Raw genomic sequence first — 16863 nt, forward strand, 5'->3', positions numbered from 1 at the left:
GCCAAAAATGAAGTGGGTACCATAGTTTTGTTTATTCTATTCCAGATTATGTATGAGAGATCAGGTAATAGATGTCAGTTGGGTCAACTGATGGACTTCAAATCTATGAAGTATAGGGGCAAAGTCTAATGAAAAATGCAGGGAGAGGGAGAAACCCACTACCATCACCATACCCAAATGTTTAAATTGCCATAAATATAACAGTGAATTACCGTATATTTCCAGAAGCCTGTTTACTGTTTTATGCAGCTTTGAGTTAGTCCAAGATAAAAGTTTTATCTTGAGTATTTGATAAATCTATGCAACTCTAAACATAGCAACCTTGTTAAGGTTAGGGCAGGATTCATAGGCCTGAAACTTCACTAGAATAGATCTCTTTCTGAATTCGGCTTCTGATCTGGGAAAAGATCAAATAATTATCAGAGATTAGGCCTCCAATTCACTACATAGCCCTAATACAGAGCATATATAATCTCTTTCACTTAATCAGTAACTTTAGATACCTTAGCTCAGGGGTGTCAAACTCGTGTCGCCACATGACGCATTGTGACTTTTTTCCTTTGCTAAACCGGGTCTGGATGTGGCCAGAGTGTGATGCATCTGGCCCGTGGGCTGCAAATTTACCATCGCTGCCGTAGCTGGTAAAGTTATTTCATATAAATGCATAGTAAAATGACCATCACATGATCAATTTATGCCAAGAAACCAGTTAAGGTTTATTAATTATTTGCCTGGTCTTAACTGCTACTTATTTCGGTGTTGGCTGTTGGAGAGAATGAATGTGTTCTGGTCTTTTTGTTTAAGTTTTTTATTGTCTCTTTTGCATATTGTGTAAATATGATTTATTTCTATGTATCAATTGGTGGCTGATCTGTTTTAATTCCAAGCTTTCAGGAATTCACATCTTACAATCAACACACTGTTACAACAACATGGCATCATAGTAGCACACAAAGTAACTAAAACCTTTCAAAACATCTTAAATAAAGCAAAAGAGACAACAGCCCGAGGCAACAAAATAGGAGTCATCTACAATATACAGTGTAAACATTGTAACAGACAATGTTTATGTAGGACAGACAGACACAAGACTTTTCACTGGGAAACTGAACATCCTAAACAAAGCTAAATCCAAAACACTAGGGAATTGGTGTCACTAGGTGGAGGTTCTGCGGAAAGGCCAGAGCCGGGGAATGGCGCATTCCCCAACCCAACCAAGGTGAGCAGGCAGAGGCCCCAGGGCGAGCCCAGGGATGCTGGGGAGGAGGGGCAGCAAGCTCCGAGGACAATGGGGGATTAGCACAAGTCGCAGGCTTACCTGTAGGCAGGAGAAGGCAGATCAGGGCCACTCAGTTGGCGCACAACAGACATGCATCGCATGGGAAGGCAGCTTAAGCAGGCAACTTAGAGCAGAGACTGCGCATGTGCAAGCGAGGACCCACACACAGTGAAGAGTGACTATGCCATGTGACATATTGGGGCATTTTTCTCCTTTCCTAATCCGGACATGGGCATGGCCAGAGCATAACGCATCCAATCCATGGGCTAGGAGTTTGACAGCCCTGCTCTAGAATGAAAGTGATAATAGTCTATTCTCAGATGTGGAATTTCACTAGGTAACATAGTTGATTTGCTACAGGGAAGCACATTAATAAAAGAAATAAGATTTATTTAGCAATAAATCAATTGTTTTGAAAAAAATATATTTTGCAATATTTTTTTTCTGAAATGACACTGTAAATGTGACCTGGCCCACTGGAGGCAGTGGAGTTATTGACAATTTTAAGTTTCTCTAGTTTACTAAATGCATGTTACTACTACTAGAGAACAAAAATCTAAACTCCTTTAATTAGAAGCATGTGATTGGCAATAAAAGGAAGTATTGCAGCTTCAGAAACCAGGAAAAGATGGAAGAATGAAAAGAGAGAGAGAGAGTGAGAGAGTGAGTGAGTGTGTGTGTGTGTGTGTGTGTGTATTCATAAGTCTAATGACATTTCTTATTTTCTAAATTGTTTTTAATCTTAAAACTTGCCAGGAAATAGGAGCTACTGAGACTTTGTTTTATTAAAACAAATTTATATAGCTGTCCAATTCACAATGACTTGGGATTATGTACATTAAAAAGACAATTTCATCCACATCCTCACCTACAAATTTTCAATAATTTTAGAATAATTTACCTCACTGTATACTGTAAAAGTGTAACTTCATGACTAATGGCTTGAAAAATAAAAAATATATTTTAATGTATAGTACACAAATAGATTAATAGACCTTTTCAGGTATTTCTCTATAACAAATTGTTGCATCCTAGGATAGTCATCAAGTAAAAAACAGTGTTTTCTGTTAAGGTCAATTCCAGAAAACTCATGCAGTTTTCTTTACAAAAATATAGAAATGGGGGGGGGGGGATCTATTCTATTTTTTCCTACCAATCTCAATTCTACAGCCCTTGTATTCCATAAAGACCTTCCATCAATTATAACCAGGCCAATCTTATTTAGCATTTAGGAATATTACCTAGTTGTTAAACGGGCATCAAAGCAACTTGAGTTGTAGTAAACTTTATAAATGCTTTTTTAGTTTAGTAATTTAAACATCAACAATGCTGTGTACACGCCTTACTATTTTTCCCAATGTATTACATACATCAATATAACAGTCATATTTCTAATAGCATCTGAAATTACCTTAATTATCTAGAAGACAAATATAATTACCAATAACGATTTATTCTAGAAAAAAGGATCGAGCCATGTTTTTGTACTTGAAAGACTTAATCAATCCAAATTCTTTCTAAGATCATGAACAGGCAAATAATATATTTATATTAATAATACATTAATATAATAATTGTGTCATAAAATCTCCCTACTCATGCAGAAATTCAAATTACAGTATTTCAAATAAATCCATCTAGTTTGTTTCTATATCTGAAGAGATGCATATCAGCTCTTTAGTTAATTGATTAAAATGCATTATTTTCCAAGATTGTCAGTTTTTGTTTTTCTGTATCTTAAATTCATTTCACAGTAGCGTATGTCTTGTAATATAGTAATAGAGAACAAATCTTGATCTTTTTGTAAATGACATCCTCAGGTTTTTGAAAAATCTCATATCTTCTCTATCTGTAATCTTAACGCTTCATATATCCAGTATATTCATAGAACTAAATAGACCCATTTCATCCACCAGACCTGAAAAAATACTATCTTGGGAGTGAAGGATATCGTAAAAAACAATTAAACTATTTATGAATATTTGTGGATTCTGAAAAATCCGCAATGGAGTATTTTAAAAGATCAAGCCAACCAACAATTTCACATCAGTACTTATTTTGCAGACATTCTAAGAATAGTTGATAACTTGTCACCTCCCTCTAGTCACTTTTCATCCTTAATTCTCTGTAATCCAATTCTATATAATGCCATTTTGAAAAATTGAAGATTCAACAGTTAAACAGGGGCAGAAAACATAAATGTAAAATCCAAACTTTTGTGATGACACATGACCCACATTAGTTGAGTTCAGGATTAAGATACAGTAATAAACAATTGTTTATTTAATAATTGTACTAAATATGGGAAAAGTTATGTATTGTCTGAAATGTTGCTGTTAATTTTTCACATTCTAATTTCAGTATAGCTGCCTAGGAATAATGGAGAACTGTTTCAACTCAGCATCAAAAAACCATTTTTAAAAAGAATCATAAGACATATGTATCACACTTAAAATTCTTGTTTCAACACAAGTGCAGTACAAATAAAAGTAGGAATGAAAACATCAGCTGAAATAATTCACAAGATTAAATCTGCTGGAACACCCTTTCCTTTCAAAAAATTAAATATGGTTCAGATACAAAGGTTTATACAGAAGGATATGTATAAATCTATTCATTTTAATTATTTGTGTAACTCAGACAGTGTTTGATTTAAGTCTTCTATACAACATACCCTTTAACAAGTACGTCCCAGCTGACCTGGCTGTTCTTTGCAGACTTTCCTCATAATGTTCAAATAATATCCTATAAGCAAGAGATGAACAAGGGAGTTTAACCAGCAAGTTGAAATGTTTCTCAAGAACTTTACAAGTATATCAAAATACATGTAAATACTATTCAGTTGAACATTTTTTTATTTTTTAAAAAAATTAAAATGTAATTAAAAATATTTTATTAAAAATTAAAAATAAAGGCCAAAAGAGGTTCATAAATAACATTTTGAGGGAAGAAAATTATTGCCAAAATTAATACATTTAGTGAGCTATTTTTAAAGGTATCATGCAACAGATATAAAACTATGAATGCTGTGATATCTTGACCCTAAATGTGCTTCATATAAATTTAATGATTCTTGATTTCATCAATACTGAAATATATATATATATATATATATATATATATATATATATATATATATATATATATATATATATATATATATATATAAATTTATATATATATATAAATTCATTTATATATATAAATTCATTTATATATATAAATTCATTTATATATATAAATTCATTTATATATATAAATTCATTTATATATATAAATTCATTTATATATATAAATTACAAGCTGATGTCTGCTGGACATGTGGAAAGTGTCCAGTTCTTACTGAACTTTTTGAAAATACTACATAGCACCTTTTCTAGGAAACTCCTGATGTATACCAAACTTAATATATTAATAAAAATGTTAGTTAATACCACTGAATTGGCAAACTTGAGGTTAAAGGTGAAAATATCTATAGATTGATAACTATCAGCATTACAGTGAAGAATATCATTAAAGTAATAATTTTTAAGATAACAGGATATTAAGTTTTACTTAAACTGATACACTGATCTAAAATGAGTCACCTTTTGCCTTTTCTTGAGAAATAAAATCTATGAGAATATATTTTCAACTACTTCATTTAAAAACTAGTTTTATATTATCTGTAATTCATTTGAAATCCTTTATCCATGTATATGACATTATGTAGTACAATAAATAAAAAAAACACAAATTTATCAAATCAAAACCTTTTTTATTTCTGCAAGTTTTTCCCATGTAAGAATGCACTTCATTCTTTAGACATTTAAAGTTTCAGGGTTCTTTGTTTTTTGTAAAAAATACAGTACAAGGGAGTGGCAATGCAGCTATCCAGAAACTACCTTTTAAAATATAATAAAGCACACTTTATCGTAAAAGCATTACATTCTATATTAATAAAACTGTATGGTCAATATGGTGCTCTTCCCAACGAAGCTAAGATTCTCTTTCTTTCTTCTTCTACAGGCATATTTGGTTTTATTCCATCTTGTTTTCTCTGCATCATAATCCCATGCTAGAAATAAAAACAAATAACACACTATGATTAAATCCATTTTGCATCAACAAATATTTAATAAATTTACATATTTAGTAGCAAATCAAACTACTTGCTATAGTTGGAAAAGTCTTGCTCCATTAAAATAAATGTTAACACTGTCATTTAGAGCAGTGTTTTTCAACCTTTTTTGTGCAAAGGCACACTTTTTTCATGAAAAAAATCACGAGGCACACCACCATTAGAAAATGTTTAAAAAATTTAACTCTGTGCCTATATTGACTATATATAAAGTAATTTTCCCACGGCACACCTTACACTATGTCACGGCACACTAGTGTGCCGCGGCACAGTGGTTGAAAAACACTGATTTAGAGTACTTATTTTTGAAATACTGTTTCAACATTAGTATGAGATAAATCACTCTGTTTAAGATACAGTCATCACTCAATAGTTTGGAGATGGAACTTGGCCATTCATAGAAATGTGAGTCAGGAGAGTTTGCACATGATAGAACTATACAGAGAACATCATGCTTTGACTCTCTTTTTATATGCATAGACACTGATCTATATACATGGACACTACTAGAATGAAGCCACAATGTGGTTAGGCCTAGAGGCTCAATGTCAATAATCTACCAGAAGAGTCATTTTTTTTTATAAAAAGGGATATAGTTCGGTAGATTTTAATTGAACAGATTGGTATATCATCACAGTATGCACAACTAGGTTTTTTCACATGGGAATAAATGAATGCTTTCACCCGTAATATTAAGTGAAGGAAAGACAACCTCCCTGGGCAAGTGGCCATATTTGGACTTCTGAGAGCATGTGATGGACATATTCAAGAATGGTCTCAAAGCATTAATTCACCAGAACTAAAATTAATGAGATTCTCTCACTTCCTTTGGTTGTTGTTTTTTAGTAGGTATGCATATTTTAAAGCACTGGGATACTCCTACCCATCATTTATCTTTTAAGACCTGGATATAAAGAATGTGTTTGTTCTGATCCATCCTCTATGAGAAATGGGTGGTAGTGGTAAGCAGTCAAATCTCTAGTCATTTTTATAGGATACCATAGGCTGTGCATTTTCCCCATGTGATTTAACTTCTATAAGAAATCACTAAGCAGGTGATTCATTGATTAGGTTGAGGTATTAAGATAAATATCTAATTAGAGTATAGTATAGCTGTCATTGTACAACATTTATACAATGAAATTGATTGCATTTACATATATTACATATTTACAATTACATGGGCAAAGCTGAAAAGTGGTCGGTATCATTCACTGTATCTGGAGACTGGGTGGCATAAAATAATATAAAGTTAAATATGAGTAAAGTATTACCGTATATACTCGAGTATAAGCCGAGTTTTTCAGCCCACTTTTTGGGCTGAAAAAAGCCGCCTCGGCTTATACTCGAGTCTACAACTGGATCCGGCAGTGCTGTTGCCTGTTGGAGGAGGAGGAGGCGAACCAGCCTGCCACCGCCAGCCCCGCCGCTCTTCCCGCCCCCTTCCAAGCCCCACAGTCCAGCAGACACAGAAGAAGCAGCCCTGGGGCTCCGCTGCATTTTCTGGACAGGGTCTCGCAGGAAGGAATCCCCTCTCCAAGGGATCCCCGTCCAGAAAATGCGGGGAGCGGCAGCGGAGCCCTGGGGCTGCTTCTGCTCCGTCCGCTCCTCTCTGCTCTCCTGTCGCCAGCTGGTGGGGCTGACCCTGATCCATAAACACTGCCGAATTCAGCCTCGGATCTTTGTCAGGACCTCTTTCTGGTCCGCCTCTGAAGTCCATATTCTCCATAGTCTCTCGAACTGCTCCCCCCCACCTCCAGTTTCTTCCTAGTTTGATCCCACGCGCCGCTGACCTAGGAACCGCATACCTCCCAGCAGTTTTTTCAGGCTGCTCCCAGATGGGAAGGGAGGGGGATTGTAAACCCCTTCCACACCCTGGCTCCTCCTCTTCCAGAGTTCGGGCTCTCTTTCTTTCTTTCTTTGAAAGAGAAGCCCAAATTAGCCAAAGGGGGGAAAGCGAGCGAGCGAGCGAAGCAGTGGGAGGGGGAAAGGTCCCTGTGAAGCCCTGCGGCCAAGGAGCGCTGCCTGCTTTTTAAGAAAACCTGGAAGGGGAAGAGGGCGGGTTTTCCCCCCTCCCTTTTTCTTTTCGTTCCCGTGGCTCAGCCTCTCCTTTCCTTGGGGCCGCTGACCTAGGAACCACATACCTCCCAGCAGTTTTTTCAGGCTGCTCCCAGATGGGAAGGGAGGGGGATTGTAAACCCCTTCCACACCCTGGCTCCTTTTCTTCCAGAGTTCAGGCTCTCTTTCTTTCTTTCTTGAAAGAGAAGCCCAAATTAGCCAAAGGGGGGAAAGCGAGCGAGCGAAGCAGTGGGAGGGGGAAAGGTCCCTGTGAAGCCCTGCGGCCAAGGAGCGCTGCCTGCTTTTTAAGAAAACCTGGAAGGGGAAGAGGGCGGGTTTTTCCCCCCTCCCTTTTTCTTTTCGTTCCCGTGGCTCAGCCTCTCCTTTCCTTGGGGCCGTCACGTTTACTGTTTGCAGTTCCTTTCTTCGTATAAAAACCCCTCTGCGCTCAGTTTCTGAAAGGTGGCCACGATCCCCAGTGGAAAGGCGTTATTCCCCTCAGTTGTGAGGGCAATGCTGCTCGCGACTTTCCCCTAAATGTTGGAGAAAACTTTTCGCCGCTGTCCTCCTCGGCTCATATGGGAAGGACGATTGTAACAGGTTGAGATTTCCTTTCAAAACAAAACAAAACCAACCCCTCCCCCGGTCCCAATGTTTCAAACAACCCCCTTTCCTGCTGGGAAGAGCCCAGCCAACCCCCCGTCCCTTCCCATTCGAAAGGGAAGCTCGTATCACCTTCTAGAGAAAGTGGCAAATGCCCTCCGTGACTTCCTTGGTTTCTCTCCGGGCTCTGCTCTTCGGCATTGCCCTTGGGGAAAACTGCCGCGGTTTGTTTCCGTGAATATATTAACAGGCGCGTGGAAAGCAACTAAGCCAAGGAGCGTACGTAGTCCAGCCAAGCGAGTCTAGTTTCCTGGGGTCCCTTGCTCGCTCGCTTTCCCCCCTTTGGCTAATTTGGGCTTCTCTTTCAAAGAAAGAAAAAAAGAAAGAAAGAGAGCCTGAACTCTGGAAGAGGAGGAACCAGGGTGTAGAAGGGGTTTACAATCCCCCTCCCTTCCCATCTGGGAGCAGCCTGAAAAACTGCTGCCGCGCCACGCCTGCGCCCCAAACAGAGCTGGGTCCAATCAGCCTTTTTTCCCCTTTTTATGCCCTGTCTCAGACATGCGGGCGCGCATGCTGTGAACTTGCCCACTTAGACGTCGAGGTTGCCGCGTGCACTCTTGTATTTTCCCCTTCCTCTTACGTGCCCCCCTTGGTGCAGCGGGCTAACGCTGGTGAAAGGAGTGGGGTGGACACAACTGGTAAATTATAAACCACAGATTTTAATCCTATTTAATTTTTAATGGTATCAAATTTAGCTATAAAGAAGAGAGAAAGAAAGAGGGAATGTGTGCACAGGAGTGTGGATTTTCTAAAAATCCCATTGAATCCAGAGGAGGGAAGGAAGAAAGAAAGAAGAAGTGTGTGCACAGGAGTGGGGATTTTCTAAAAAAAGGGTTTTTATTGACCCTCTTTTCCACTTACAGAGCTAGTTATTTATTTATAAATAAATAATATTTATTTATTCAAAAACATTATTGGTATCTATTTTTATTTTTGAAATTTACTGGTAGCTGCTGCATTTCCCACCCTAGGCTTATACTCGAGTCAATAACTTTTCCAGCTTTTTGGGGTAAAATTAGGTGCCTCGGCTTATATTCGGGTCGGCTTATACTCGAGTATATACGGTAAATACTGTTCATTCAAAAACTATCCCCCTACATCAACTCTTCTCCTTTTACATGATAAAGCAGCTGCAACTTCCAAGATTTTCTCATGTTTACAGAATCTGATTCACTGTTGTGAAATGGATGGCTGTTTAAATCAAATCAAATCAAAAAATTAATAAATCAATCTGGTTGCTTGGTAAATAAAGGATGGGTAAGGAGAGCCCCTGTCCAGTTTCATCTAATGGAGAAACTGCAGCCCTTTTGGGATCAGCCAGCACAAGCAACAGTTACACACACTCTTATCAATTTAAGATTGAATTGTTGCAGCACATTCTATAAGCTTTCTTTTAAAAGCTTCCTGGAAATGTTCATTGGTACGGAATGTAGTAATTCACTTACTGATTTTTGAAAGCCAGGTCAGCAGCATCTCAGATATATTGCAGGCAGTGCATTGGTTGGCAATTTGTTCTAATTGATGGTTTTACTCTATAGTTCTTTATCTTCCGGGCCACCTTCTCCAAACAGAATATGCCCGTTCTGATGCATTCAACCCAGAATGAGATACTTTAGATTCCAGTGACAATGAGAAGTGAGCATGGAGATAAGTCTTATTAAAAGTACCCTGTGTCTATAGACTAGTTTGCCCCGGAGGTTCAAAGAACCAAACGATGTCAACATTTAGTATGACAGTGAAAACTATTCATTTTCTCCTGAATACTTGGAAATTGTTTACTTGGTTATTTTAATTTGTTGTGTATAATGAATGTGTATTTAATTTATCTTAATTTTTACTATTTAAATTTTAATCTGAACTGATATTTTGTTAGATTCTGTGGCTATGAAGGGCTCAGAGATGTAATATAAATTCATATAAATGATGCAATAAATAATCTGACCCTTTAATATTGCCAGTTTTTTTAAAAAAAATATAGAAACAGAAATAGATAAGAGACAGGTTAAAGCTTTATTTCTGTTTGCTTCCCTGAAAAAGTTTATTTAAAAGCCTTTCAAATCTACTTACCCAAAATTTTCGGCAACTTTTGTACTTTAAAAAATAAATTGCACACATATCCTTATCGGATTGATTCACTTCCAAACACTTTCTGGAAGCATCGCTTTCCTTGAATATGAAAGGAAATAAAATATTAAAAATCTAATAGTTGATTTCCTCAGTTTCGAAGATGGCACAATTTGCCATCTTCATTCATTGAAAGGCAACTAAACAATAAGGCTGTGATCTTACAAATAATTATGTTAGAATAAAATCCTACTTAAAAACAGTGTTACTATCTGTTTCTCAAAGTATTAATCTAAGACTTTAAAACTAAGTTTAGGGTAAAAGTTAAATCTAGTTTTGTAACTATTAAGATAATAGGTATCTTAAAATTCTTCCAACAAAAAAATATTATTACCAAGAAATGTAACCAAAGTTGATAAGGATGCAAACTCTTTGGCTTTTTAAAACTAAAATATAACTGATAAACTAAAAGATATACTAGAACCCCAAATCACAATTAAAATATAGAAAGAAACTACATCTTCAACTGAATTACTTCTCAGTTCATAGAAAGGAGTTGAGACAGAGAGAAAATAAGGCAAGGTGAATTCAGGAAATGGTACTTCTTTGCAAAACCAAGCAAAAGCATCAGCAAAGCTTCTGTCATAGAGATTATTAGAAGAGAAAGGAAAGAAACACAGAATACTTCTTGCTGAAAAACAGAACCATAATAGCACTGAAGAGCCCATGTTTTATTTGGATATATACAAGACAGTTCAAGTTTTGTATAAATATTTTTAAAAGATTTTAAGTTGTTAAATTATAGATTACAATAGCCAATAAAAACATTATATTCATAACTTCAAAAAAATTAATAAAACTATTCTTTAAAAAGATATAGAGGTTGTTAGATGTAATCAATATTCTATTATCAAGAAATAAGTTCTTTATAGGTAGGTATGTGTTCAGTCCCTCCTTCGCTCGTTAACAGACGACAGGCAGACAAACGTAAAAGGGAAGAACTTTATCAGTTCTCAGCTCAGACTGGCTGCGAGCCCAAAAATAAACATAAATCAAGTCTCTGACCAGAGGATAACAGAATACAAAACAAAACTCTTACAAAACAATTCACTTCTCCAAGTGTCTCCTTGAATCAGGGTTACAGAAAGCAAATCACTTCTCCAAGTGTCTCTCACAAACAAACCATGACCGATGAATGATGAACAAATGAATGAACGTTGACTCCTGCAACCAGGGCGTGGCACCATCCATCCTAGATGCCACTAATGAGCCCCAGCTGCATTGTTAATCTTGCATCCCGAAAAGACTCACAGGAGACTTCTGCTGAGTCACAACAGGTATGTATGGATAATTATATTTTTACTTGTTCTGCAAAGGGTTAATCTTTGTGCTAACGTATCTTGAAAAACTAAATCAAAGGAAAATAATGGATCTTGAATTGTATTATATAAAATCAGTTTATTAGTCATAATCCAGGTAAAATAGCCAATAGTAGTAGAACTGCTATATACAATCTATATGTGACAGAAAAAACAATGAATATAAGACTTAAACCAAAGAACATCTATAATAAAATACAATATTATAACAAGTGAGTAGATAAGCATTCAAACATAGATTTTGAATTATATCTGTATTCAGCAGGATGTTCTTATATTAAATGTTTATTTTTTCAAAAGTTAGAAATTTTTGAATTCAGAAATATTTCTTAAACATTTCAAAACAAATCCTTAGACTTCAAAACTAGTTTAGTAGCAAATGAAAACTTCAAAAAAGCCTTACATCAGCACATTTTTTAAAAAAAATATTAAATTTTAATTTAATTAATTATTGCTGTCCACTCCTTTTATAGTTGTTTTATGGTTGCATTACAAGTAACAAAACATTATAGAATTCAGATATTAGTTATTATTAGATTATAATAATAGTCGTTAATGTTATTAAGGAATTAATAATAGTTATTAAGGTATAATAATAGTTATTAAGGTATTTGCACTTGTACTATAGGCATCAGAACAGAGCCAAATCTAGAATACAAAGAGTGTGTGCACTGTAAGTATCTCTGAGAAAATGCTGTTCAGGAGGGCAAGTCAACAATAAGAAATGTTTTGTTTCAAACTACTAAAGTTCAGAGGTTTTCCAAACCATTATGATTTTGCAATTCAACAGAAGTAAACCCAGAACTTATTAGTAGTTACAAGATCCCCTCAATATCAGCCATCAATGTTCTGGTCTGTCTGCTATCCCAATGCATAATATAGTGTGGTTTATATCCCACCTGCCTACCATTCCAATCTTCCCAACTTTTTACCTTCCTTTTCCTGCTATCCTTGATTTCTCAGTACAACTTGTCCTTTCCATTCTGGCATCTCTTCAACTGCCACTGATTAGGTCTTCACAAGCTGTTGCCAAGAAAATCCCTTCAGACCAGTGGTAGGCTGCACTCACCTTCACTAGTGGTTCGCTGATCGTGTGTACACGTATTCCGTTTGTGTGCGTGTCTGACTCATGCTGTGCATGAATGCGCAATCCACCACCCCTGTGACAACCAGATGATTGCCAGGGTTTGTGCAGGCGCTGCATGCTGTGCGCGCAGGTGCAATTCGCCTTTTGCCATAAGGGCCCAAATAGCCACTGTACAGGTTCGCTCTCAGCTGCTCTGGGACACTACCGGTTTGGCTGAACCAGCAGCAATCCATCTCTGCTTCAGACTATTTAAAAAAAAACTCTCAGCCCTTCTCTGAATCATGCTTAGCTAGACCAATCTTAATAAAGAACACAGCCCAATTTCATTCTACATATAAACTAAGATATCTAGAATATATGTCTCTGTTTGGACACAAACTATCCAGAGTCAACTGTTATGTTTGCAGTATTTTGTACATTCTTATGTAAAGCTACTTCAGAAAAATAAATTAAAAACTCATAATGTCCATTTATAAGAACTCAACTTACCACTAAACATGGATTAATGTCATGATCCTGCAATCGGCGTTTTTGGGACATAAAGTCAGTATTGTATTGTTTTTTCTGTGTGTGGTTTTTTTCTTTTAAGGCAGCAGCTAAAAAAAAAGACAATTTCAACGTGTCAGGACAGCTTTTGTCTGACAAAAATTTAATACTTTTCCCTAGGGATTTGTAAATAATATTTTAAGGAAAGAAAGTAAAGGTTTTGTAGAAAATTTTGAATAAGAATTTTTTTTTTGCTTGCAAATGAGTATGAAAATTAACATCAACATCATGTTCATTAAGCATATTATGTATTAGTATGTTCAATATTATTATTTTTTAGATTCTGGTTTTATGAGGTTTAACATTACTTTGGAAAAAAAGCACAAAGTTCTGAAAAATACTTTTTACCTAAAAATTGGAAAAGAATGGCAATAGGTGACATTTTTAAAAAAAATATATATTGTAAAACAAATATGATATAACTTTGAAACTGCCAAAGTTGACTGAAGTCAAGCATATTTCACAGACAGATCTGATTCAGAAAATTTGCACTGGTATATTTCTGAAAGAAATATAAAGAAGAAATATATATTTTTCCCATCCTAAAGTAAGGAATTTACAATTTTCCACAGAATATGGGTATCAGAGTGTGGCAAGATGTTGGAGCTAGGTCTTTTGGGGGTTCAGGTCATTTGAATATATTTGTATAACCATGGCATGGAAGGCGCAATACAAGGCCTATTGTTTCTACACAGCATTAATTGGGATCTTTGGCTAATAGTCTTAAAAGCTATGAAATAAAGCATCTATTGTAATAGATATTATCGAAAAAAATTCTGGATTTCTTATTATAATCCCCGAGAATTAATTTTAAAAAGAGCAAACTTTCTTAGCTGATGTTTCCTGTCACTCTATCTACTATTTCTTACAGAATGGGTTTTCAGTGACAATTAAAGGAAAGGCAAAGCACAATGAGGATAATTTCCAGATCAAATCAATTGTGGCTGGCTTTTCTTCTGCTGTATATAATTACTGGCTTAACTAAAATGCAGCAAATTATAATTTGATCATTGAAATGCAAAGCAGTAAGAAATTTTCCAAGCTTTAGTATCTAAATTACACTTTTTGAAAATTTCGTACATTCATGTTGCAGGAGAGCCATGTTAGCAGCCAAAATTCAGAAATACACAAAAGATTATAATTTTCAATAAAATTTGTTAATCTGAACATCTACTACCAGATTCCTATACATGGTATAAGCAGAGTCAAGGGAGGAATTGCACAGGGTATCAGTTTATAGAGTTTTTACATAGTCACAAGAGGACAAAGTCCTACCCCCTTGAATGCAGTTGACTCTTATCTAATTTTATCCAGGTGCAAACCTTTTGTTTGAGAGTGCATAGGCTTGAGAAATAAATCAGTAGTTTTGAACTTTCACATATGGACCTGCTTGCTTGAGCCTGACAATACAGCACTCTTGAAATGGGACAACATATATAACAACTTGACAACTCAGATAACATAATATAATTCAACTCAACATAACAAATCCTCCAAAAAAAACCATCTGGAAGTTGACTTTAGGGATCTACTACCTCAATCCTTATGATTCTTATAACATTTAACTGCTGATTGGTCATATCTTCATTTCAAAATAAGGAGACATTCATGTATTTTGGACACTGGTTATGGTTTTTAAAAAAAATAAATTGTGCTTTTAAAGAATTTTTTATGATAAAGCAGTATACAGTATAGCTATACAAACTAGACTTTTACTTATTCAGTTAACAATTTATGTTAAATTTGCAGGCTAATCCTAAATTCAAGATGGCTTACTGACAGATTGCTGAAATACTTACAGCTTGTTTTTAAATCTCTGTATTTTCTTTAAATGTTACAAAATAGAACTACTAAATATACTAACAACTAAATGATAGCCTTGTGAACTCTAAAATATGTGTAACTTCTTTTTTTGAAATATAAGATATATTACGTTTACAGTGTTTCTACCACCACAAAATAGTTTTTCTTTTTGTGTCAGACTCAGGCTAAAGCACTTTGTATTCTATTCCTACATCTTATATTAGAAAATGAATCCTTTATTAAATGTTTCCTCCTTGGTGGAAATATATACAGACTGAGTTCTGTGAAATGGATGCCCATTCTATTAAATTTCTGTGCAGACAGGAGAAATGCCTATATTCCCAATGATTTAAAAATGGTAATAGCAAATAGCAACATATTCCTCCAAAAACTGTTGCAAAAGTGAATAGTTGGTAAGCTAACAAAGTGGTCCAAACATTGAAAATAAAGTCCCCAAAACACTTTTCTTTCAGGTCTATATATGTTTCGGCACTGACCTTTCTGGTTAGACTTGACAAAGGCAAATACTATTTAAGAATACAATACAGATTCATTGAGTCTACTTTAACCCTAATGAGTGAACAACACTTCTGTTATTTTCTAGACAACAGTATATTGAAGTGGTCTTATTCTAGGATTTACAGCCCTGGAATTTTCTATTAGTCACTAATCTAGGTATATATACTTATAGATTCAACCTTGTTTAATGTTTTCAAGATTAGTTGAGGTACAAGTCAATGGTACCAAACACTATCTGACAAGGTCAACTGTGTTGTAAAGATGTATAAAAAAAACCCTTCCCATCGTTGTATACATTCCTGTGTATTCTTCTATGATAGCAGTTTATGGAAGAAACTGGTTCCTAGTTTCATTCACCCGTGTTAATTATTAATAGTTTCTAATATCTTTTACATCTTTGCTTTTATTATAAGCCTCCCAGAGTTTCTTGGATAGTAAAATGGGCGGAACATAAATGTAGTAAATGAATACGTTCCTTCCGTAGCATACTTTTCAATGAAAAGCTTTCGAGAAGTCTATAAACACAAAGGAAACTGCTGTCTCTGAGCTTCGGAATCCAACTTTCCGTACACACCGCCATTCTCAACAGAAACCGACTGAAGAAGGAAAAAGAGAGGGTGTAGAAAGGCTAATTCCGAACCCCAAATCAGGAGAAAATGTAGACGGAAGATTGAGTCTCCGTAGACTGAACTGCTCCCGGGGCCTCCCATATAATTTAGCCGACTGGAACCTGCAGCATCTTGGTGAATGGCGATAATGACCCCACTAAAGTCACTCCGGCCTGTTTATGGACCACCCACGAAAGAAAAGCTAATCTAAGACAGTCGGGATCACCGCGACAAGAGACAAAAGCTTTCAAGTACCTGAAACGGACCGGGAGTAAAGAGGTCGAGGCCCGCTTCGGCCACCTTTTTCTTCAAAGCTCCTTTCCCCACATTCTTCACTCTTCAGAGCCGGTCGGCAGCGTCTGTCTCGGACGCCGCGGTGCCCCGAGAAAGGTAGCTCTAGCGAGGACTACCTACGTGGGCAAAAGCGCCCACACAGCACAGGCGAGCTACCGCGCTCTCACGACGCCGCTCCGGAGCAGATACTCACCTCGGCTACCACGAGGAAACTCAGCCCGCGGCCCGAAGGCTCGTCTCGAATTCGAAAGACGTCAGCGGCTTGGGCAACGACCTTATAACTGGCGCAGCCTACCCATTTCTGGTCCCGCAGCCCGGCAGAAAATGATAGCTCCTTGAGCCAATGGAGGCGGCCGAAGCTCTTTGAAAGGCAGCGGCAAGCCGCTGCAGACTGGCCAATCTTTGCTCGGTTCCTCCCCGGCCTATCCCGAGCGGCGTTTACA

General features: G+C 36.4%; 1 protein-coding gene across 2 annotated transcripts; it reads right to left on the minus strand.

Moving 5' to 3' along the window:
• Window positions 1–5015: 5015 nt before the first annotated feature.
• On the minus strand, window positions 5016–16763 carry CHCHD7 (coiled-coil-helix-coiled-coil-helix domain containing 7). 2 transcript variants are annotated; one of them, XM_014055646.2, is made up of 4 exons: window positions 16614–16763; window positions 13140–13246; window positions 10188–10286; window positions 5016–5336 (listed from the first exon to the last, which is right to left on the minus strand). In XM_014055646.2, the coding sequence occupies exons 2-4, from the start codon at window positions 13188–13190 to the stop codon at window positions 5232–5234; spliced, it is 255 nt and encodes an 84-aa protein (XP_013911121.1). In that variant the 5' UTR covers window positions 13191–13246; window positions 16614–16763; the 3' UTR covers window positions 5016–5231. The 2 variants fall into 2 exon arrangements, with proteins under 2 accessions (XP_013911121.1, XP_013911120.1); XM_014055645.2 differs by having other exon boundaries at window positions 16382–16707.
• Between the last annotated feature and the right edge of the window lie 100 nt (window positions 16764–16863).

This window comes from Thamnophis sirtalis, unplaced genomic scaffold, assembly GCF_051295495.1.
Source record: "Thamnophis sirtalis isolate CommonGarterSnake01/CBP01778 unplaced genomic scaffold, rThaSir2_p1.2 scaffold_2, whole genome shotgun sequence".
Classification (NCBI taxonomy): domain Eukaryota; kingdom Metazoa; phylum Chordata; class Lepidosauria; order Squamata; family Natricidae; genus Thamnophis; species Thamnophis sirtalis.

Coding starts and splice junctions, on each gene's coding strand:
- CHCHD7 (XM_014055646.2), bottom strand. CDS start 13,190: ATGTCCCAAAAACGCCGATTGCAGGATCATGACATTAATCCATGTTTA. Junction 10,287..13,139: donor ACATTAATCCATGTTTAGTG/GTAAGTTGAGTT, acceptor TTCATATTCAAG/GAAAGCGATGCTTCCAGAAA. Junction 5,337..10,187: donor AAAGTTGCCGAAAATTTTGG/GTAAGTAGATTT, acceptor TTTTATTTCTAG/CATGGGATTATGATGCAGAG.